We start from the raw sequence: 23,170 nt of genomic DNA, 5'->3' as shown, positions 1-23,170 counted from the left end.
ATTATTTTTAACTTTTTTTCCTTTTCTTTTCCTAAGGATATATCTCAGAATGTACAGAAGACGTGTTTATCTTTCGGGTTGTTTCAACCCGAATTATGAAGCAAAACCCGTCATCAAAATATACCAAATCTAATTTCAAGAACTCGGAAAACTCGTTAAAAATAACATCAAAGTATATGGGTTAGTAGGACATGACATGTATTGTACATCTCATATATGTATCTGATTGGAGTTACAAATCATCATTTTTCTTTGAGCATTGCTATTTAGCACAACAAAATTACGAATTCATATGAATACACATGGATGAATTTTATTGGTTGAATCTGAACAGTATTTCCGTTTATCTTTTGATAAATAGTTATTGCTCGTTCGTATTGGTTTGGCTCCGGTAGCTTTCAACCTGTTCATCATATGTCGTCGACATAACAGCAACCTCAACAGTTTCGGATTCTTTGGCGGTTTCTAATGACACTAACTGATTTCTTCTTTTTCAATTCTTTACCGTTTCCCCAAAGCACCGTGTAAAGGCAACGTTCGATCAGCAATTACTTTTTCAGATGGATGTAAGGCGAATTGATCGATAACAAAAGCTATATTTTGATATAAATTTAGGACAGATAGCATGTCATAATAAATTTGGATGGTTTCAAATGAAATAAATCAGTAAACTTGGTTTGCTTTTGTTTTGCACAAATTTAGGACAGATAATGTTTATATTTTTAGATGTATTTTAAACAAATTTAATTATGTATCTAAAGTTCAGATGAAATTGAATAATAAAATATATATTTTGAACATATTTCAAACAAAATTAATAAACATCATATATATTAACTTATGAATACAATAAGTGATGGAAAACTTAGATGTTTTGCAATTCAAGAAGGTGATATAATTTTATAAAAAAATATACCTTCAATATTAGTTTCCACAAGACTGCTTTTGTGAAAACTAATCAATCTTGATGATAATTCATAATTCAAAGTAGGACATGACACTCTTAATTACCTATATATTTTCCCAACATGCCTTACCAATTGTCACCTGCAAATTATGGATTAGAGACTTCAATATCAGCAATCCTCCCAAACCTTCAACAACATAAAAAAAAATAAAGGAGCAAAAGATGACATATAATTACCTGTCACCATCTATATCAAAAGCCCATGCATCCTAACCATTATATATTAAAGAAATCCCAGTTCACTTAGTCATATGCTTTGTCAAAATCAGTTATAAAAAGATAGTCTTCCTTGAACTCAATCCAAAAGCTTTTAATAAATTTGAAGTTAAAGCAGCATGGCCAGGTCTCTTATTACCCTTACTTTCCTACACAACATCGTTGATTTTACTTTTCTTTAAAATTGGATGTAAGCATCTAATTATCATTCTTCTGTTATGCTAATATACTGATTCCCATCCAGCGCCGACCTAGAATTTGATCACTAATCTAATTTGAGTACCTCTGCAAGATAGATCTTAACAGAAAATTGAAGAGTTACAGGGATGGTGGCTTGTGGCTTTGAGTCTTTCTTGACAGAGTGAAAGGCAAGAGGTGAAAGGAACCAGTTGAAGGAGAATCCTCACCCAAGCTTCTTTAGTGAATGGTTGCAACTTCTGGGGCCGAATGATTAGAGTTACAAATCATCATTTTCCTTTTGATCGATAAATAGTTATTGATCGTTAGTATTGATTTGTCTCTGGGAACTATGAACATTTTATCATATCTCGTGGACATAACATGCAACCTCAACAGTTTCGGATTCTCTGGCGGTTTCTGATGACACTAAATGAGTCTTCTTTTTTATTTCTTTGCCTTTACCCCAAAGCACTGTGTATAGGCCACATACGATCAACGCTGCCCCAAGTAAACTATATGTACAAAACCAAGTTAAATCAAATCAAATAATAAATTTGGAAGACTAAACAGAAAAGAAAAAACGATGAATAGATACATGAGTTAAGGTAAATAAAATTTAACATGTAATACATATACTATAATAACTAATAGCATTAAATAAAATGTAAACTTTATATATACGTACCTTCCTAAATATAACTTCTCATTCAACATCAAATAACTAGCGACAGCCACCAGTAAAAGTTGCAGTGGGCCGAAAATAGATGCAAATAGAGGACCTCTCATCTTTATGCACCAGGCAATAACAATGACTACTATACCAGAATTCATTATTCCCTGCATTAACATTTAATCATACATGCATGAAACAACTTTAATTTTGATTCTACGTTAAGGGTACTTTAAAAAAAAAAACTTAATTTAACACTTATTCAATAAACTTTTACGATATAAAATTCTCAGACATAAATTTAATTATGAATAATATTGAAATAAAGTAAACAAAAGATTATAGAAATCACAATTTTTTCATAAAATGTTCTGAACGCTGTCAAAATTATCAACAATGTAACGAGCATACCGAATAAGCCACTGTTAGAAGAGTGATATTGTAACCCAGCTTCCATTGGCTCCAATCCCTTTCAATACAGAGAGCAAAAACAACGGCCTGTATTGTTCCCATTATGGACATCAAAGCTGAGCTTGAGAGATGGCTTGGGTATTCTTCATTCAACTTAGCCTGTGCCGTACGTGGAAAATAGATAACGCAACTTAAACAGTATATTCACATAATAATCTTTAGATATGAAATGAGGTTAGAATCTAAAGATGTTGTTGTGCAATATGTTCCCTCATAAGAAATAAAGAGCTAACCTGAATGATATACCACAAACAAAAAGAGCAGCAGCTTCCTATGGCACATGGAACACCCAAAAATTTGTTACTAAAATCACCATGCCACCCATTTTGGCTTTTATGTGGATGAATGAGGTTGACTTTTGAACACCAAATATTAATTTCTACCCCTTTGACAAAAGTCAAAATCATTGCCCCACTAATTCCAATTATTGTCCCCATCACCTTGGCCCTTCCTTCTGCTGCTCCCAAATTTAATTTTTCGAATCTATACAAAATCAAAACGTAAGCTATGAGAAATAATTAATTATTAAAATAATTAATTTCTATTTATAAACAGAGTCATTATAAATTGAGAGTGCATAACTGAGATTTTCTCTAGTTTTTATCATTTAATATTTACCTTACGTTGTGACGCAACTAATCTTACGGTACAAAAATATATTATTCACTAACACTTTAATGCTTGATTAACCTTTGTTAGTGTTGCATTTTAACAAAAATGAAACAGTAGGTATAAATGTTGTGAATTTATACTAACAATATGATATATACATCAATAAATAATTTTGTTATTAAAATTGTTAACATATATTCTCAATACTTCAAATGTTAATTAGTATAATGCATTATTTGTTAGCATAAGACATCATAATCTATATCAACGATTTATTTTTTGTAAGGCAAACACTATACTATAATAAAAATTAGTTTAACACTTGATCATTTTTATTTGTCAGCAAATGATAACTTTTATTTTTGTAAATGATAGATTTGTTAAAGCAAATTGAAAGAGAAAGTGGTTACATATAAAAATGGTTTAAGTGCAATCAAAAGTTTTATTTTTCTTTCCTTTTTTATTTTAATATATGTCACAAAACTCATATTTTACTAAAACTTTGATTTCATCCCCATTTCATCCGTAAGACCCTTCAAAGAATTTTCAAATAATGAAGGCTTCAGAAAAATGTATAGTGTGGGAGAGGTGAATACCCAAACAATATGACCATGATAAAGGTGATGCCTGGATTAAGGTTGAGCATTGCCATCATAAACGTTGTTGAAGTCAAAGCCAGGCCCTCAAAATAAAGGTTTAGAAATAAACTTCCCCTGAAACGTTATGTAACCATGTCGGCATAGTTAATTAATTACCCTAAACCATCCTTACCCTAAGTTTTGGAAAATATATAGTATTTATGATATGGCAAAAATTAAAACTCAATAATTTTTGCAACATACCCAAATAATCCACAAAGAAATCCCAAAAACAGTACTCTCCAAGTAATCTTTGATCTCTTCTTCCTGCTGTGCAGAAAAAGAAAAACAAAATAATTTTTGAGCTAAAACGCCGGTCTTATGCTCAAAGAGTTTATAATAATTCTAAACATTTAAACATCGTTGTCAAAATTCTATTTCTAAAAAGTTTACATTGTTTGGTTGTTTAATATTCAGAAAGTGATGTTTTATATCAAGAAAGATTTTGAACGTGACCTACTGAGAATTAAAGAGGTATTTTAATTGTTATTTAATTCCTCAAATTATAAGTGTTGACATTTTAATATTTATTTTTATATAAAACATTTACTTTAATCTTTAATTTTATACAATAATATTTATTTTAATTTTTATATATAAAAATGATAATAAAAAAACAAAATAATTAAAATAAATAAATTTTTTTAAAATAAAATATTTGTAAAGTTAAAAGTTAAAATAATCAAAGTTTATAATTTTAAGTAAAAAAAAATAAAAAAAAAATTTGATGGGAATCACATCATCCCTTATACTGGTAGCTCCCTTTCCACTGAAAAAAAGAGAGAGTAAATATAGAAATTGGTCCCTGGTATTTTATTTATTTTTTATTTCTAAAAATATTATTTTATACAATTTCATCTTCAAATGTATTAGATTTTATAAAATTTTATTTTATAACTAATTGGTCCTTGAAAGTGTTCATGTATACAATTTGGTTCTCAAATTTGTTAATTTTATTATATTTTACTCTGATTTTATAAAATAGTTTTATTTTGTAATGGAAAGGCGCGAAAATATCAATAAATTAATATACTTGATTACTAAGCTGTTGAAAGCAAAATATTTAGAGACTGAAGATAAAAACAATGAAAACATTTAGGGATCAAATTAAGTATTTACTACAAAATAAACACAAAGATGGATATTATGAAATCCAATTTATACAATAAAATCATAAAAAATGTTTTTTTTTTTTCACAAAAAGGACTTTTGAAATGGCTTTGTCTTATAAAATATACATATATGTTTATGCAAAAGCATTTGAAAATGCTAAGTGCTTTTGTATAAGTAATAATTTTTATGCAGCGCCCACTATATGAAATATACAAATCTAAATATCCACACGAATGAAAACAAAATTTCAGAAACTGAAGTTCCTAATAATAAGTGTATTGTGTAACCAAAAGAAAGTGCGAGGTAACGATGGACCTATCAAAGATAAGAGCAATGGGGATTGTGAAAGCCGATGCCAAAATGAGGCGGTAGACAGTGGCTACAGTGATGCTCATTCCATCGTTAATGGCGAGCTTGTAGAGCACATTGCCCGCAGCATATACAATCTGCACAAACACCATTAGAACGATTGCTTTCAATTCTTGCAATAGATTACATACACCCTTCATCTTCACCGTTTTGCGGCAAATGGGGTATGAAACCAAAGGAAATATATAGATAGAAGATGAAGTCACACGCCGATTGGGTATTTATGCTGATAAATGATGATGATGATGATGATAATAATAATGGGGTATGATCACGCGCGCATTCTATATACATAACAATATATTTCGATAATTTTAAAAAAAAAATGAAATTATTATACTAAAATTTTAAACATGTTGACAGCAACTTGTAACTACGGATTGGTTGCATCGTATAAGAGGTTCACAGTAGAAAGCTTAAGAAACAAGGTTGCCTGTTGGTCGAGTTTCAAAAGGTATTATTAATCTTTTTTTGAGATTTTTCTCTTATTGATGTGGTGTGATCTCCTCCATTGTCCCTTTCTAAATTTTTTGACCTAATTAATTATTGTTGCTAGTAAACAGGAATATTTAATTTATGCTCTGGTTATTGTCTTATCAAAATCGAAGGACACTAATTTGCGACAAAAGGAATCTAACAGTCCAACAAGTAGCCAGCAAGTTGTAAAATTCCCTTGCTGTGATCAGATAAGAATAAATTCATTTTATTTCATATAATATTCGAACTTTAAAAAGGTATTTAACTGTGAGAAAACTTAACCTACAGCCAAAAATATATCCACAGTTCCATAGCATTTGTACACTTGGTGGCTAAACTTTTGTGTTACAATTCATCAAATCTGTATTATCATTAGTTTTAAATGACAGCAAATGGTCTTTCCAACTGACAATTGGGGATATGCCGGATGATTGTCGCTACATATCAATGTAACTGTTAAGAGAAAATTTAGATACATTGTTGTAAGTGAATTATAATTCATATTCTAGGCTAGACTAACTTACCTCTGAATTACATACATGGCAGAGTCTACAAGAATATGAAAATTGAGAGACAATAATAATTAGAAATAAATTATATATTATTGTCAGAACACTTTATTGTATTTATAAATGGGCTTAACTTGTATATGAGTAATTAACCAACTAACTATAATCAACTTTTTAGATTCTTTTTAATATATACTCTTTATTATTGGTTAAAATTTATTAAAAAATATAAAAGTATGAGAAATAATTATTAAATTAGGGATAAAAAAAAAAGGTTTAACTCACATAATTTTTTTAAAATTTTAATAAATTTTAACCAGCTACTAAAAACGTGTTAATAAGTATATTCCTGATATTTTACTTTTAACTAATATATCTCTAACGAGAACTTGCAAGCTAAACAGTGCGTATTAATGCATCCAGCTTGTGATAGATAATACTAATGTATGTGAAGGATAAAAATACAATGAGTGTAACCTGAACAGTTTTAGACTCTGGTTGTTTCTAATTGAGTCATCTTTTCGGCTTCTTTGCCCTTACCCCAAAGCACTGTGTATAAGCCACATACGATCAGCACTGCTCCAAGCAAACTATATGATATACAACCAAATCAAATCAAATCAAATCATCAAAGTGGAAAGTGAAAATAGAAAAATAAAATTGGTACACAAGTACACTAAGGTGAAGTAAAATTTAGAGTTCAAACGCACCTTCCTAAATACAACTTCTCATTCAACGTCAAATAAGCAGCAACAGCCCCTAGTAAAAGCTGTAGTGGGTTGAAAATAGACACGAATAAAGGGCCTCTTATCTTTATACACCAGACAATAACAACGCCTACTATTCCAGAATTTACTATTCCCTGCAATAACATTTAATCAGCTACTTTTAGCTTTTATCTATAACTTGAGAATTTACACATAATTAAGTTAACGTCTACATTTGATTCTAAGGTGTATACATATCCGAGCATACCGTATAAAGCACAGTTAGAAGCCTGATATTGTAACTCAGCTTCCATTGGTTCCAATCCCTTTCAAAAAAGAGAGCAACAACAACGGCCTGTATCGCTCCCATAGTGCAAATCAAAGCTATGCTTGAGTGGAAGCTTGGGTATGCTTCAATCATCTTAGCCTGTGGCGTGTAAAAGCATGTCAAATGAGACTAGATTTTGTTCAAAACGTGTGATCTTGTTTCGTCATAAGAATTAAGCTAACCTGAACGATGAAATACAAAGAAAAAGAGCAGCAGCTTCCTATGGCACACGAAACACCTAACAGTGTATTACTAAAATCAAGATGCGATGCCATATGCCCATTTTGGTTCTGATGTGGATGCATAAGGTTGATTTTAGGAGACCAAATATTAATTTCGAATCCTTTGACAAAGATCAACACCATTGCCCCACTAATTCCAATTATTGTTCCCACCACTTTCGCCTTTCCTTCTGCTGCTCCAAAGTTTAATTTTTCCAATCTGTAGAAAACCAAAAATTTCATTATAAAATTTAAATGGGCACTAATGGGTAATTAGCATAATTTATATTTATAAATTAAAAAAATCTAAATTAAGTGTATAATTATTGGCAGAAATGTCTGTCCGAGTTTAAATAAGCCTATATTCAATAATTTTGCATAAACCTATCGTTAAACAAATATTTGTTAACTCACATTCTAATAAAAAAGTTTTAAGTTTTACAAAATATTGAAATATTAAAAATTTATATTATTTGTTTTAATTAAAAGATTGATCCACGAATTCACAAGCTCAGCCTGTTTCAAATTATATGGGCCTTGGCACTCACAACTCATGTAAATACCCACTTCTATTCACAACTTATTTAATTTCAACTAATCTATTTTATTAAATAGTGACTATTAAAATGTAAATATGAGTTTAATTCAAAAATATGATATGATAATATATTTAAATTTAAATTTAAATAACTTGTTTATTTCGAAGTCTTAATTATTTATATTCGTTATCCTTTTATTTATCTAACAATTTTTTTTATGTGTGACGTGATGTGTCGATCATAGATTTGTTAAAGAAAATTGAACGGAAGTTATTACTTAAAAATTAGGGTATATTTATTACAGTCAACAGTTTTAATTTCTTTTCACTTTTTTTTTAATGTATGACACAAAATTTATAATTAACTAAAATATACATAACATTTCATCCTCGTTTAACCTGCAAAAGATTCTTCAACAAAATTTTGAAAAAGGTAAAGTACAGTGTGGAGAGATTAATACCCAAATAATACAGCCATAACAAAAGTGATGCCTGGAATAAGGTTGACCACGGTCAACATAAGCGTTACAGACGTCAAAGCTAGAGCCTCAGTATAAAGGTTTAAAAATAAATTTCCTCTGAAACATTACGTAAGAATATCAGCATTGTTGATTAATTACTTTGAACCATTCATTCTCTAGATTATTGACAACATACTTATGATATGATGAAAATTAAGGGTGAAGAATCTGGACAACATACCCAAACAATCCACAAAGAAATGCCATAAACAACACCCTCCAAGTTATCCTGGGTCTCTTCTTCCTGTATAGCAGTAAAACATAAAACATAAAAGAAACAAAACCATCAAATTTGCAGCTTAATTAATTAATCAAATAAGTGATCCTCATGTTTAAGGAATCTGCAGAAAGGATTTTGTTAACCTTACCCTAAAATCTGATATTACATCTAATTTTACCCATTTCAGCCAATGAGTGTTAATTAAAAAACGATAATTAAAGTATTCGACGGAACAGTCTCCTCCTTTACACGTGAAGCTACCGTTGAAAATTGATGCATAGAAATGCACGAAAAAAAAACCTTTCTGAAAATGCTTTTGCAGAAGTAATCCCTTTTTAAGCTTTAAAAAGTTGTTTGATGAACAAAAAAAGAAAGGAATTCAAAGCTCTATATCATATATACAAATCTAAATATCCACATGTGAACCAAATATTTGACAAACAAAAGTCTGATATATTCAACACAATCACGATAATCATAAGAGTACGTGAGCAAAAGAAGTTACACTAACGTAATAATAAATGTATTAAAACCGAAAGAAGCTACAAGGCAAAATCATGGACCTATCAAAAATAAGAGCAACGGGGATAGTGAAAGCTGATGCTAAAATGAGACGGTAGGCAGCAGCTACCGTCATGTTCATTCCATCATTTATGGCAAGCTTGTAGATCACATTCCCGGCAGCATATACAATCTGCACTAGCACCATTAACACGACTGGTTTTAATTCTTGCAATAAATTACATGCTCTCTTCATTTTCACAATTGTGCAGCAAATGGGGTTTTTTACCCAATGAATATAGAGAGAAGATAAGGGTGTGTTCATGGAAAGTGTAACAGAGCAATGGGGTATTTATGCTGATAAAAAACAAAAACTATGGGGTATTCACCTGGTAATATATTCGGATTCCTAACAGTGTTCGACCTCCTTGTGACTCACGGCTTCGCGCACATTATAAACAAAACGATATATTTGGATAGATAAAATATTATGAAATACTTGAACATGTTATTTCAAAATTATTACAATTCAAAACAAAACGATATATTTTATCAAATACTTTTAATTTAATCAACTTGCTTATCAATTTTCAACTTTTCTCTTTCAGTTATCCTTTCACTGCATAACCTAATCAATTTGATTATTCTCAACCCTACAAAACAAAAAATGAAAAAAACGACATTGGCAAAAGGGCTCTCTAGTTTCGCACCATTCCAAATAATGGACAGCCAAGGTGGTTTCACACACACCACATAATGATCAGTGAAATGATCTTTCCAAAATACTAAAATCCTTCAATGTTGCTTCAGAAAATCCCAAGACTATCATATACTTTTATGAGGTCAATTTTAACTGCAAGAGTCCCCTTTTTTTTATTGCCTTTTCTTCTATGCATATGAAAGACTATCTCTTGAGCATGGATAAATATTTATAAATAGATATAGATTGTTTTATATTATTAATCTTTTATATTGTATTATGAAGCATATTTAATAAAAATAAATCAAAATCTACTTAAAATATATAAAATTTATTTAGTACTTAAACATTTATTTGATATCAATTATTTGATTATTAGAAAAAACTAAAAAGTTAAGAATGCAAAAGGTTAACATAAAAATGGAACAAATTAAAGTTAATATAAATAAATTATTTAATAAAATGAAAATTTTTTAAATAAAGAAATGGCACGTGATATTTTTAGTGAACGAATTTTAAAATATGCCATATAACATTTTTATTTTCGTAAAATTTAATAGAAAAAATTAGTTATATATATATATAGCAATGTAATCTGCCAATACTTATTATATAAAGTATGTATGAAGACTAACAAGAAGACGAGTAGGTCCAGAAGGAGGATATAACAAGAATAAAAAAAAGTTATTTTTTGTTTTTCTTTTAAATCTAGGACTCTTTGAAATTTCAATTAATGATTAAAAGAAAGGAAAAATAATACAGCCATTTCTTGTTTTAGGAGCTTTTAAAAATAAAAAAAAAAGAAGAAAGTGAAAGCTTTTAGATATTCTTCAAAACATTTTTTAATATATTTTAGGAAGTTTTTTAATATCCAACAAAGGAGAAGCTTAACCTCTCTTCTTCCTTTATTCTTTTCATGTTTTATACTTCTCAAACTATTTCTCTGAACATTCAAACAAAATAAAACTTTGTGTAATAGAAATTAAACTTTTAGTAAATACTTTAAAGTTTATACTAGTTACTAATACATAACAGTACTAGTAAGATATTAATATATTTTTTTGTCTAGACAACAAGAGTCATTCTCCGAAAACAATGTTGTTTGAACTTAATAAGTTCATTATGGATGATAAAATTCACCCTCCAAATATTGTTCAGTATATTAATATTATGTACTAATAAAATTATTTGTTTGTATGATATATCGTATTATTAGCATAAATTTAAAATTTCTATGTTAACAATTCAAATAACATTATACCAACAAAAATTATGATATTAAATTATTAATAAATGATTTTCTTTTTAAAATTTTGTAACAAAGAATCATAATTTCTCCTCGCTACGTAAGGGTGTCGGAGGAATTTGATCCGCGGTTGAAAAGATTTGAAGAATCATGTATCAATGATAATGCCATAAGTGCCACTATATCTCTGGGATTTGGTTGATCGAATAATATTTTTAAAATATTGATTTATTGAGTTGATAAAATTTACTCTTTTTTTTTTTTTGTTCTAACATGTATATGATTCTAAAATTCTAAAAGTCTAAAGATATACATTGGCTAGTTCTAACATAATCTTTAAAAATATTTTGATAGTGCGATCCATGAGTTGAGTTGGCAACTATGTACGTAAATATATGGTATATCTCAACCACACACCCTATATATCAATTTCAATTTCCTATTAGGAAATTCATCTATGCCCAACAAAGATTGATATCAACGAGAAACAAACAACCTGTTCAAATCGTTCGATGTCATTCAAGTTCAACAATAGACTTAGAGCTTGTTTCTTTTTGTGTTTGTAGTTCTTCTAATTCCATTTTATCAATCTTAAAGTACGTAAATTGTGGTGTTTTTCAAAATAAAAAAAATTATAATTCTTGTAAACGGAGTTTCTAAATAGGGAATCAAACACACCCTTTGTAATGGTTGGTTTATTTATTTATTTATCTATGAAAGAAAATTGGAAATCATGTGATGACATATTATTAAATGTCAATGTCCTACGGAAATATTCGTTTATCAATTGTGTATTCTACTGTGAAACATATTTGTGACTCGTGTGGTTGCTAAATTGCTGGATTGGAATCATTTTTTAATACTTTATTTATTCTATTCCTACGTCAATATATAAACGTTGAATTCTTGATTTCAGATATGACTTTACAACCAATAGTGAATAGTTTAATAGATTTTGGTGTTCTAATACTTTATGTAAGAGTTATTAATATTTATCGTATCTTATTTTACCTAATAAAACGCTGTTGGATCAAATAATAAACATGGCGGAGAAAAAGACAACTTTTCTCAAATGAAATGGTTGGTGAATTTTTTTGTTGTAAATTTTTATTTGAAAAAGTTATTTTTCTAACTATTTAGATTTCTTTGCATACAAAGCTATTTAATGAAATGAGTTTTTTTAATACGAGAGTGAGATGCACAAATCTAAATTGTATAATTATATATGGATGGATAAAATTAAAAGATTAGTGAAGCTGTATAATTATTTAAAAAAGTCTTATGACTTAAAATTTTTTCACATTATTTATATTTTTTTAATCTAATGAATAATGATTAAAACTTATTTATCTAACTCTAACATAGAAAAAAGTCTTCCCATTTCATAATTTGCCTATTTACAAGCTTTTTGAGGTATTTGAAAATTTTTATATTGACAAAAAAATTATTTAGGACAATTATATATATATATTAATTGGGCTTCGTTAGTTATTTTGAACGTGTATTATTACAGTGATTCTTCAGCAAACTAAAAGTTACCTGTGTTAAAATAATTTTTGGAATGTTTTGTTATTGTAATTGATTTATAAATTTACTTGCTTACCTAAATTACTTATGGTTTTTGGTCAAGAGTTTGGGTCTGTATTGGGGCATATTTGCAGGAATGGGCCAATATATCATGGGCTAATTTCATTTTTTTTTATTTCATCATTTACGTTATCTTCATTCTTCTTTTATTACATTTTACTTGTTTTTTTACATCCAAATTCATTTGAATTACCTCTAGACATGTGCTAATTCAAAATGAGAGAAAAAAAGAACAAAGAAGAAGAAAAAAGAAGTCCTATACTTGTGATTGGATTTGTTTTGAAAGAAAGTGAGATATTTATTTTTAATTTTATTGTATTTAGTGTTTAAAGAATTGTTAAGTGTTTAATATTGAAAAGGCCTGCTTGATATTTTCTTGTGTATTTATTGTGCATTGTTATTATATTTTTCACATTTAACATTCTTTAATTGTAAGTGTTATTAGATTTTTTTAATTTATGAATATTTGACAAAAAAAATAAAAATCTTTCATTCAAGTTTGTATATATTTTTGACAAAAGGGTTTGTTTGTTTGTTTGTTTAATGATTCTCTGTTTGTTTATTTATAAGGAAATCAAAGTGACTTAAAATAAATATTTTATTTTAATTTACTAACAATTTAAAAACTTTTATATATACGCTATAGCACAGCTGAACTCGTTAAAAAAACTACTCTAGTCAATATTGACATAAAAATAAATTGAAGAAACCTAAGACACAAGCAAGGGTCGAAGGCCTCACAACAGTGAAAGAACTTGTCATCAACCATTTTAGCAAAGCTGTTTAAAAAAAATAATAGCGACTATACATGATGTTCTTCTCAGCATCAAGTTTTTGATAAATAACAGTGATTGATCGTTACGGCATTCTCGTTTGCAGGGGTTTGACTCTGAATGCTTTGGACACTTTTATTATGATCTACGGGCGTGGACGTAACTACAACTTCAACATTTTCCAACTCTTGGGTGTTTTCTAATGGCATTAGCTGCGATTTCTTTCTTAAATCTTGTGCCTTACCCCAAAGCACCGCGTACAGACCACACACAATTAACACTGCTCCAAGCGCACTGAATATAGATAACTAAACTAAATTAGATTAAATCAAATCAAATCCATAAATTGGTACATACAGTTTTTGTAAAGTAAGATTTAGAGTATACCTTCCCAAATATAATTTCTCATCCAACATTAAATAAGCAGCGATAGCCACAAGTAAAAGCTGTAGAGGATTAAAAGCAGACGCAAATATAGGGCCTCTTTTCTTTATGCACCAGGCAATAACCACAGACACTATTCCAGAGGTCACTATTCCCTGCAATAACATTTACTCAACATGAAATAACTTCCTTTGAGCATTTGTACACTTAGCATTCGATGCATCGCTTTATTTTTCTTATCATCAATTCACTAAGTTGATTTTAAATAATTATAAGGTGTGAATATTTTTTAAATGATCTATGAGGATAAAAAAAAGTATCATCATCTAATTAGTAATCACCACATAATTTTAAAATTATATTTAAGATGGTTTTTAATTTAGTTAGATATCAAAATCAAAACTTTAAAAATAAACGTTAGTGATTCAGTAAATGTGGAGCATATATACCGCATAAGCCACAGTGAGAAGCCTGATATTGTAACCAAGTTTCCATTGGTTCCAATCCTTCTCAACACAAAGAGCAAAAACAGTGGCCTGTATAGCTCCCATTGTGGTCATTAAAGCTGCACTTGAGTGAGGGCTTGGATATTCTGCAATCATTTTAGCCTGCGCCATGTAAACGACATAATATTGATGCACGAAATGAGTATAATTTAAAGAATATGGTGAACAAGTGTGCTCTATTGGGTCATAATTAAGAAACAAGCTAACCTGAACAATGAACCACAAAGAATAAATGCAGCAACTTGCTATGGCACATGAAACACCCAACAGTTTATGTCGAAAGCCATGGTGCAATGCTACATGCCCGTTTTGGTCCTTATGAGGATGCATAAGGTTCATTTGGGAAGACCAAATATTAATTTCTATCCCTTTGAAAAAGGCAATCATCATTGCTCCACTAATTCCAACTATTGTGCCTATCACTTTGGCCCTTCCTTCCGCTAATCCCCAATTTAACTTTTCCAATCTATACAAAATCAAAACTAAATTAAGCGAAAGTATAATAAGATTAAAATGGTTGTGATCTTTAAACATATTTTTAATTTCTATTAACTTTTTTATATTGTAAACAAAATCATTATATATTGTGAGTGCGTAACTTTAATTTCCACTAATTTCTATTATTTAGTATTTACACGGCTATGTGGCCTGACTAATCACAACGTTATTACGGAAGCAAATTGAAAGAAAGTCTCTACTTACTATAATGCGTGCAGTTGAATGAAAAAGGATTCAAATTTCTTAATTTGTGATATTTAAGTTAAATTTTAAGATTCATGCATATAAAAGGAAATTATTGAGGTGCTCTTAAAAAAAAAAGACAAAGCTAAAAATTGCCTAAAATTTAGAGATATCCCAACTTCACTAATTAATTAACCTCATTCTAACTCCTTTAACAATTTTCAATGTAAAATATATTTAACAACATTAACACCGATAATTATTGAAATTGAAACTACCATATAAAAATGATATTGAAATTAAAATAAAAGCGAAACAAAGACTAATGTGTAACATAAAATTTAAAGTGTTTTCTGTAGAAAATTTTCTGGAGAAACCATAGACAATGCTTTAAGAAACTATAAAAGACCATAAAGCAAAGTTAATTATAGATTCAAGCAAAAGACATGTCGCAATTACATGTCATTAGTTTTAAATTCATGAAAATTTTAGTACAGACTTGCATGGAAGTTACTTTAAAACAGGATAGAGTGTAAAGTTATAGCAAAATTTTGAGTTTAGCATCATATCTAAATATTTAAGTAGGTGGAGTGTTTTTCACTTACGAAATTAGTCAATAAACTTTGTTTAACTCATAAAAATATGAATATGGCTTCTTAAGTAATTAATTTTGAAGTTTATGAACTGATCAGTTTGTGATATGTTAATCGTCTTAGTTTAAGTCTGCCCTGCTTATTATTCAAGATGTACGGAAACTATACTGAAGATGCATTAAGAAATGATGATAAAAATAGAATGGAAAAAAAAACGCATATCTTTCTTCAAGAAGAATAGTAATTTCAAAATAATTAACAAATTTTTTTAGACTTCATACATACGACTTTTGTTTTAATTATTCATATTTATTTTTTATATAATTGTAATTATTTAAATAAGTTTTTTTTTACCCAAAAATCATATGTAATAATTTATAAAACTATAATATATAACTGATTAATATAAATTCATTAGCAACATATTAAACATTTAAATAATAATAAACGAGATGTTATATTATTATATTTCTATTGAATATTAAATAAAATTTGGAAGAGAAAGTCTTAATAGTAAAAAAAAGTTGAATACCCGAAGGATAGAGCCATAACGAAGGTAATGCCAGGAACAAGGTTGATGGTGGCCATCATAAAGGTTGCTGACATCAAAGCCAGGCCCTCTGCATAAAGGTTTAGGAATAAACTTGCCCTGAAAAATTAAACAATCATATCTAATTATCTATCAGTATCGTTCATTGACATGTTCATCACCAAAACCATGAAGAATTTACACAACATACCCACACAATCCACAAACAAGTGCCAATAATAGCACCCTCCAAGTTATCTTCGGTCTCTTCTTCCTGTATAGCGCAATAAAAGAGGGCAAAACCATTTTGGATAGTTAATCTAATGTTCACCATTTTATACATATTTTCCTCTCTTCTTATATAATTGGCTCAGAAATTGTTTTTTATTTTTAACACCATCTTCGAAATACTATATATTTTCCAAAAACGATGTTTAATTACATTGCATGATTTTGATTTTAAATCAAACCACGGAAAATAATGGAAAATATTTTTCAGTAATATAGGTTTGTTTATACAAATTATTTTTCAATATAAATATTTTATCTTATACGTTATTATAATAAAATCTTTTTCAAAACAATTTAAAAATAGATTTTAACATTTTTATTTTTTTATTATTTATAATTTACTTTATCGTGTAATATGCATCAAACCCTGTTGATATTTAAATTTTGAACAAATATAAAATAAACCTCATAAGATCCTTTTGTAATCATAAAATTTATTACACCATTAATTTCAGTTAATTTATTATATGATTTTAATTTATTCATGTCTGGTTTTATTAGTCAAAATAAAAAGGATATTATTATTCTCTCAAATTAAAAGGTAATTATTTATAGAATTTTTAATAAACTAGTCTGTATTGAATATTGTAAAAGAATAGAAGACTAATTAATATTTTTTATTTTTAAAAAAACATTTAACTTATTTTCTAAATAATTTTTCATTTTTTTGAAAAGATAATAATAATTAAGTTTTGAAAAATATATTATCAACGTTTCTCATAACATTATGGACCTTGCAACTGAACAAGGGCAGCCATCACATGCATGACTGTAAATATTCACAGCTCGAACACAAAAGATTAATCCCTCCAGTCCTACGTAAAATTAATGTAAGGAAAGTGTTTAAAAAACTGAAACTGAAACTTTAAAAAAAAAGTATTTTTAGATGAAAATATCTTATGAAATATGATATCGAATAAATGAATTCAAATATATGATATCAAATATCTAACAAGTGCATCAGCAGAAGGAAAAAAATGGAAGGAAAATACGAAGGACCTATCAAAGAAAAGAGCCACAGGAACAGTGAAAGCGGATGCAAAAATGAGGCGATAGGCAGTAGCAACCCTCATACTCATTCCATCGTTAATGGCAAGCTTGTATAGAACATTCACCGCAGCATATGCAATCTGCACTAACACCATTATCATGTCTGTTTTCAGCGTTTCCCACAAATCACAAACGCTCTCCACCATGTTAACCAAACCCAAGTAAAGAGGGAAGATAATGGTGTCAAAGCGAAGCTCTGCAATGGATTTTATATATTCGGATTCCATGTACTATCTTGTGATCTCCACGTCATATTAATTATATATACTATATTAAAAGAATCATCTATCACTTATAAACATTCCTACAGGATTACCATTTTTCCTTTTTGTTACGTTAGATTACTTATTATAGTTATTGTTTCTTCCTCTTTTACTTTTATCTTCCTTTCAATATAAGGCTATTAAAACAACTCAACTCAACTAATTCAAATTGTTCTATCACGAATTAAGTTTATCACTTTTACATCTAAAATCTCTCAAATTTATTTCCTTTATTTTAAAAAACTTACAAGTAGAGAAAGGTTTTGTAAAAACCTTCATTCCCCTCTAAATTAAAGTTACAAATAAAATTTTGGTGAATTGAAAATATAAAACACGCATAATTTATGGCTAAAAGCTCGTTAAAAACATGTAATGATTAGATTGGGGCACATGTCAAAGTTGATTTTGACATCTCTATTTAAATGAACAACTTTTTTATTTTTATATTTCTTTAAATGTAAACACCATAAAAAAGTGATTGAGATCACTAGTTTGGCTTTTCCTGAGTAATTTCCCGCAATTGAGCTTTATTTTATTTTATTATGGTACAATTTGGCTTTATTTAGATGGTCAGTGCAAGCCATACAAGGCCACTATATGATCGATATGATGAAGCATTCAATCAACAACAAATAATGAGTTTCTTTTATGGGGCTAGGACTCGTTGCGTCATGGAATTTTTTTCAGTAATTTTGGATTATATACTTTTTTTAAATTAAAATATTATTTTTGCATAGTTTTTAATTTAATTTTTAATTAAAATCAAAAGTTACTAAATAAAAAAATGACTGCAGGAGAGTATCATAAAAGGATCTAAAATTTATTCTTACCTTAGTGGGGGATCCGTTTTCTTTGTATTAAATATTATGGAAAGTTAGGTCCATCTTTGAAAATGAATAAAAATAAATATTAAAAAATTCATTTAAACGTGCATTTGCTAAAAAAAGATGGTCACTACTCTCCCAACACAATTCAAGTTTCAGATCTTCCAAAAGATGATTTTAGGTCCCGTTTGTTTTTCGTGTGACGCAGAGAAACAATGTTCGCATACCCTTTTTATTAAAAAAATAATAATAGTTTTGGTGGAACAGAGTCTGTAATGCCATCCAAATAGGAGTTCAAGTGGGTCTACCTGTGAACCCGATCAATATAATTCAAATCAATAACAAAATAATATGCTAATTTGGATAATTAGATTAGAATCTAAAAAGTAAGATTTGTATTCATGATATATTACTGTATAATAGAAATGAATCTTATGAAAACAACACAAACTTACATATGTTTCTAAATCTAGAGAGATTGTTAACTTCTCTGGCGTGACTTGATTTTCCTTTTGAAAACTTCCCCTGTTCTAGCATGCACATTCTGGTTTTTTGTAGTAAAAAGGTCTTTGATGTTCTTCATGCCCACAGACATTAAAGCTTCAGGCTAGCTCTTGCCCATAATGCGTTATTGATTGAGAACACATTACAATTCCCACCGGATCTTGTCGCCCATAAACCAATCACTCAAAATTAAAATAAAACCATTCAACCAATGGCTAATTATGACAAGCCAGAATGCATTAACATCAAGATTTTATAAACGAATCACATATTGAAAGGTGCCACATTGTGAGTTGTATGATAGAATTAAGATTGACAAATTGATCGAGTAGAAAATATAAATTTTTAAAGTCATTTCTTCTCTTTTAACTTATTAGAATTTAAAGTTAATATCATGTTTTAAATTTAACTTCAAATTTTATATATAAATTTTGTTAACCTTAACCATTAGATAATAAACTGCTAATAATAATAAAATTTTATTAAATAATATATTTATTATATTTTTATAATTTTAATATAATAAATATATTTTTTTATAATTTTTTATTTATTTATAGATACTTAATCTTAGTCTTAAGGACGGAGATTAATAACACTATATATATATATATATATATATATATATATATATATATAATTTTAATAATTCTTAAAAATTAGAAAAATATTAATTAATATTATCCGATGTTAAGCAATTTAGTATTTAACTTACAAAGTTATACACATACGAATGTTGTAATTATTTTTAAAGATTTATCGTATTATTTGATAATTAATTTAAAATAATTAATTAATCAAATAAAAAAATAAAATTTCTATGTGAAATATTTTTCTATTATTCGTTATCTTAAAAACTATAAATAATATGTGAATAAAGTATATTTGATCATGGTATAAATTATGACAAAAAAAATTATGATTAGTCTAATTTAAATGTTGATAAGAAATGAGGTTAGATGGGAAGTTCTAGATCAAGCATGATTTGGACAAACTACTTCAAATGCCTAAATATAAAATAACTCAGTAGTTTAGTGGAGAGTCAAACAGACACAGTAAAAAAAAATTATTTTTAAGAAACAAATAACATCTTTCATGCTATAAATACCAAGCAAATTGTTGAATGTGGAAGACACCAGCAAACAAAACCCTCCTTTCTTTATTGATCCAGCAAAAATATATAAATTTTACTTTTTACTTCACAGATTACTTTATTATCTTTCAAAGAGTTGATAGCAATAACTAATTATAGTGTAAATATGCTGGACTCTATTTTTTAAAGAGATTTTAAAAGCTTTAAGGACTACACTTTATTATTTTAATAAATTTTAGCACAAAATAGATATATTTAATTTTGCTACATGTGTTGATGGCTAAAATCTATTGGTAACGATGCAATATGGTCAACAGATGGCCGGCAACCATAAGCATGTGTCATATCAGTGGTTTGTTTTTATCAATAATGTCAGAAATAAAATTAAAAAATTGCTTGTTACTGATGAAAAGTCACGGATAATAATATTTTGTAATTTTAAAAAATAAAGTTAAATAATGAAATAAATATTAAATTTAAATATATTTTTTATATTTTACACTCTTCGATCTTTATCTATAGTTTTATTTTTATTTTTTTACAATATTTTTTGTTTTGATCTTTATCGTTAATAAATCTCTAAAAAAATTGATACATAATATTTTAACTGTTCATATCAGCAAATGGACAAAAACTCGGGCTATGGGACATGGGTCAATCTGTCGTGGGCTTTTTTTTTTTTCCTTAAACAATTAGTTACAGATTTAAATAGCACTTGCATTTAAATTTGTCTTTAATTTTTAAAACAGCAATAATTTTTACTTATAAAAAAATAAACTGATTTTGAAAAGCTAGTTAAATCATTATTGACATAAATAGAAATTGAGGAACTTATTGACAGTAAAAGACTTGCCATTTTAGCAAAGATGTTTAAAAAATAACATATCATGTTCTTATCGTCGTCAAAATTTTTATAATAATAATCAATGATCATTAGCGGCATTCTCCGTTGCACTGGTTTGGCTCTGATAGCTTTGCACTCTTCTATTATGATCTAAGGGCGAGGACGTAACAATAACCTCAACATTTTCAAACTGTGTTTTCTAATGGTGCTAGCTGGGCCTTCTTTTTCAACTCTTGGGCCTTATTTGAAAGGAGACTTGAAAAGAAAAGGAAGAAAAGAATTAATTTTTCAATATATATATATATATATTATCATAAATTTAATATATTAGTAAGTTATTCTTTTAATTTAAAAAAAATTATTCTTTTTTTTTTCTCCTTTGCAAACTTCCTCCCTCCAAACAATTCATTAGGAGTTGGAGTGTATGGCAGCATGACCTGTTCATATATCAATGTAATTCTGCATTCATTTTAGCCTGCACATCACAACTTAAAAGACATGTTCACATAAAAAATAAAATTGATATACATAATGACTAGAATCTAATGAAGTTAGTGAACAAGTTTGCTCTATTTGGTCATAAGAAATTAACAAGCTTACCTGAAAATGAACCACAGAGAAAAAGAGAAGCAGCTTGATATGGCACATGGAACACCTAACGCTTTATGTCAGAAGTCATGGTGCACTGTCACATGCCCATTTTGGTTCTTATGAGGATGCACAAGGTTTATTTTTGAAGACCATATTTTAAGTTCTATCCCTCTCACAAAGGTCATCACCATTGCCCCACCAATTCCAACTATTGTGCCTATCACTTTGGCCTTTCCTAGCTACTCCCAAATTTAATTTTTCGTATCGATATAAAATCAAAAGTAAATTAATCAGGTGGATTCTAAATAAGCTTTTATTATTATTTTAAATATTTAGAACCATTTCCAGATTATTTCATTTGATTTAACTTATTTTGTTAAGGAATATTCAATCTGTTAAATTTAATCATATTTTTAGAAAAGCTAAAAAGTATGTTGAATGTTCAGCCAAATTGGCCCATAAAGAGTTTATGAATTGTACTTTCATAGATCAAGCTCCCTCCTCCCTTTTTCCTTTCTTAAGATTAGATGCTATTATTGGTATTGGGTGTCTTAGGCATTTTAGATAATTTTGTTTTGTTGCTTTAAACTTTCACCCCATTTAATAGAAAAAAAAAGATGAATAACTTATTTTTGAAACTAAAATTTAAAAGGTTAAAATTACTTTTTTATTTTATTTTAAAAGCTGAGATAAAAGTGTTATGAAATTGAATAAAAAGTTGAAATTTTAGAGAAAAAGATGATATTCCATTTTAAAATAGGAAAAGTGCATTCAACTTTATTTTAAATGAACATATTTATTTTAAAGTTTTTATTAAGAAAAAAACTGACCATCACTTCCAATAAGCTCATGGATTTTAGTGAGTAAAAACACCTGGATAATAAAAGAGTTATGAATTGTTGCATGAGTGATTGCAATAATATTTTAGCCACCTACACTTTATAAAATCAAATTGATGGTCCAATAAAGAGAAAAGGCATCAAGCACGATGAATGGCTGAAATTAGGGCCGCCTCGAGGTTCAGGTCAAGCCACCAAAGCAAGGCTTAGAGCTTCATTTTTCACTTAATATGACGACAAAAAAAAATGTTCATATAAAAAGAACTTAAATTCTTTTAAAATAAAGAAATATATAAAATAAAACTTGAACTTCTATCAATATTAATTTATATTTAAACATATTTATAAAATACTTAAATTCAAATTTATAATAGAGATTTATTTTTTATTTTATACATTCTTTATTTTAGAAGAGCTAAATTCATAATACAATTTTATCATTTATAACTCATAATTTTATAGTGATAAATTAAATTTATTATAAATATCATTTATTAAAAAAATTCTATGCATTAAAAAAAATACTTCTTTTTATATCATTTTTACAGTTTACTTTGCATTATATCGGTTTATGAAAATCCTTAACTTGCATTTTGTCTCTTGAGCCGCCACTA

General features: G+C 28.1%; 3 protein-coding genes across 4 annotated transcripts; all 3 read right to left on the bottom strand.

Moving 5' to 3' along the window:
* Positions 1–1,724: 1,724 nt before the first annotated feature.
* On the bottom strand, positions 1,725–5,376 carry LOC113859959 (WAT1-related protein At1g25270-like). Its single transcript, XM_027492606.1, has 7 exons — positions 5,183–5,376; positions 3,959–4,021; positions 3,713–3,829; positions 2,738–2,987; positions 2,445–2,603; positions 2,049–2,200; positions 1,725–1,875 (listed from the first exon to the last, which is right to left on the bottom strand). The coding sequence occupies exons 1-7, from the start codon at positions 5,374–5,376 to the stop codon at positions 1,725–1,727; spliced, it is 1,086 nt and encodes a 361-aa protein (XP_027348407.1).
* On the bottom strand, positions 4,952–9,574 carry LOC113858369 (WAT1-related protein At1g25270-like). Of its 2 annotated transcripts, XM_027490991.1 has the most exons (7): positions 9,321–9,574; positions 8,719–8,781; positions 8,478–8,594; positions 7,440–7,698; positions 7,198–7,356; positions 6,933–7,084; positions 4,952–6,812 (listed from the first exon to the last, which is right to left on the bottom strand). In XM_027490991.1, exons 1-7 carry the CDS (start codon positions 9,512–9,514, stop codon positions 6,710–6,712), a joined length of 1,047 nt encoding a protein of 348 aa, XP_027346792.1. In that variant the 5' UTR covers positions 9,515–9,574; the 3' UTR covers positions 4,952–6,709. The 2 variants fall into 2 exon arrangements, with proteins under 2 accessions (XP_027346792.1, XP_027346793.1); XM_027490992.1 differs by lacking the exon at positions 6,933–7,084 and having other exon boundaries at positions 6,735–6,812; positions 9,321–9,561.
* A 4,043-nt stretch (positions 9,575–13,617) lies between these two features.
* LOC113859957 (WAT1-related protein At1g68170-like) lies at positions 13,618–17,825 on the bottom strand. Its single transcript, XM_027492605.1, has 7 exons — positions 17,548–17,825; positions 16,469–16,531; positions 16,261–16,377; positions 14,662–14,920; positions 14,398–14,556; positions 13,952–14,103; positions 13,618–13,858 (listed from the first exon to the last, which is right to left on the bottom strand). Exons 1-7 carry the CDS (start codon positions 17,823–17,825, stop codon positions 13,618–13,620), a joined length of 1,269 nt encoding a protein of 422 aa, XP_027348406.1.
* Between the last annotated feature and the right edge of the window lie 5,345 nt (positions 17,826–23,170).

This window comes from Abrus precatorius, unplaced genomic scaffold (assembly GCF_003935025.1).
Source record: "Abrus precatorius isolate BTA unplaced genomic scaffold, Abrus_2018 Scaffold2, whole genome shotgun sequence".
Classification (NCBI taxonomy): Eukaryota; Viridiplantae; Streptophyta; class Magnoliopsida; order Fabales; family Fabaceae; genus Abrus; species Abrus precatorius.
The sequence above is the reverse complement of the archived record's forward strand: the minus strand, read 5'-3'. Positions and strand labels throughout refer to the sequence as shown.

Excerpts from the sequence above, each read along its gene's own strand:
- LOC113858369 (XM_027490991.1), bottom strand. The coding sequence starts at position 9,514 with ATGAAGAGAGCATGTAATTTATTGCAAGAATTAAAACCAGTCGTGTTA. Across the intron at positions 7,357-7,439 it reads CTTTGTATTTCATCGTTCAG|GCTAAGATGATTGAAGCATA; the intron begins GTTAGCTTAATT and ends TACACGCCACAG. Across the intron at positions 6,813-6,932 it reads GAGAAGTTGTATTTAGGAAG|TTTGCTTGGAGCAGTGCTGA; the intron begins GTGCGTTTGAAC and ends TATATCATATAG.
- LOC113859957 (XM_027492605.1), bottom strand. The coding sequence starts at position 17,825 with ATGGAATCCGAATATATAAAATCCATTGCAGAGCTTCGCTTTGACACC. Across the intron at positions 16,378-16,468 it reads CTTGTTTGTGGATTGTGTGG|GGCAAGTTTATTCCTAAACC; the intron begins GTATGTTGTGTA and ends TTAATTTTTCAG. Across the intron at positions 14,921-16,260 it reads GTTATGGCTCTATCCTTCGG|ATTGGAAAAGTTAAATTGGG; the intron begins GTATTCAACTTT and ends GATTTTGTATAG.
- LOC113859959 (XM_027492606.1), bottom strand. The coding sequence starts at position 5,376 with ATGAAGGGTGTATGTAATCTATTGCAAGAATTGAAAGCAATCGTTCTA. Across the intron at positions 2,604-2,737 it reads GTTTGTGGTATATCATTCAG|GCTAAGTTGAATGAAGAATA; the intron begins GTTAGCTCTTTA and ends CGTACGGCACAG. Across the intron at positions 2,201-2,444 it reads TTCTAACAGTGGCTTATTCG|GGAATAATGAATTCTGGTAT; the intron begins GTATGCTCGTTA and ends ATGTTAATGCAG.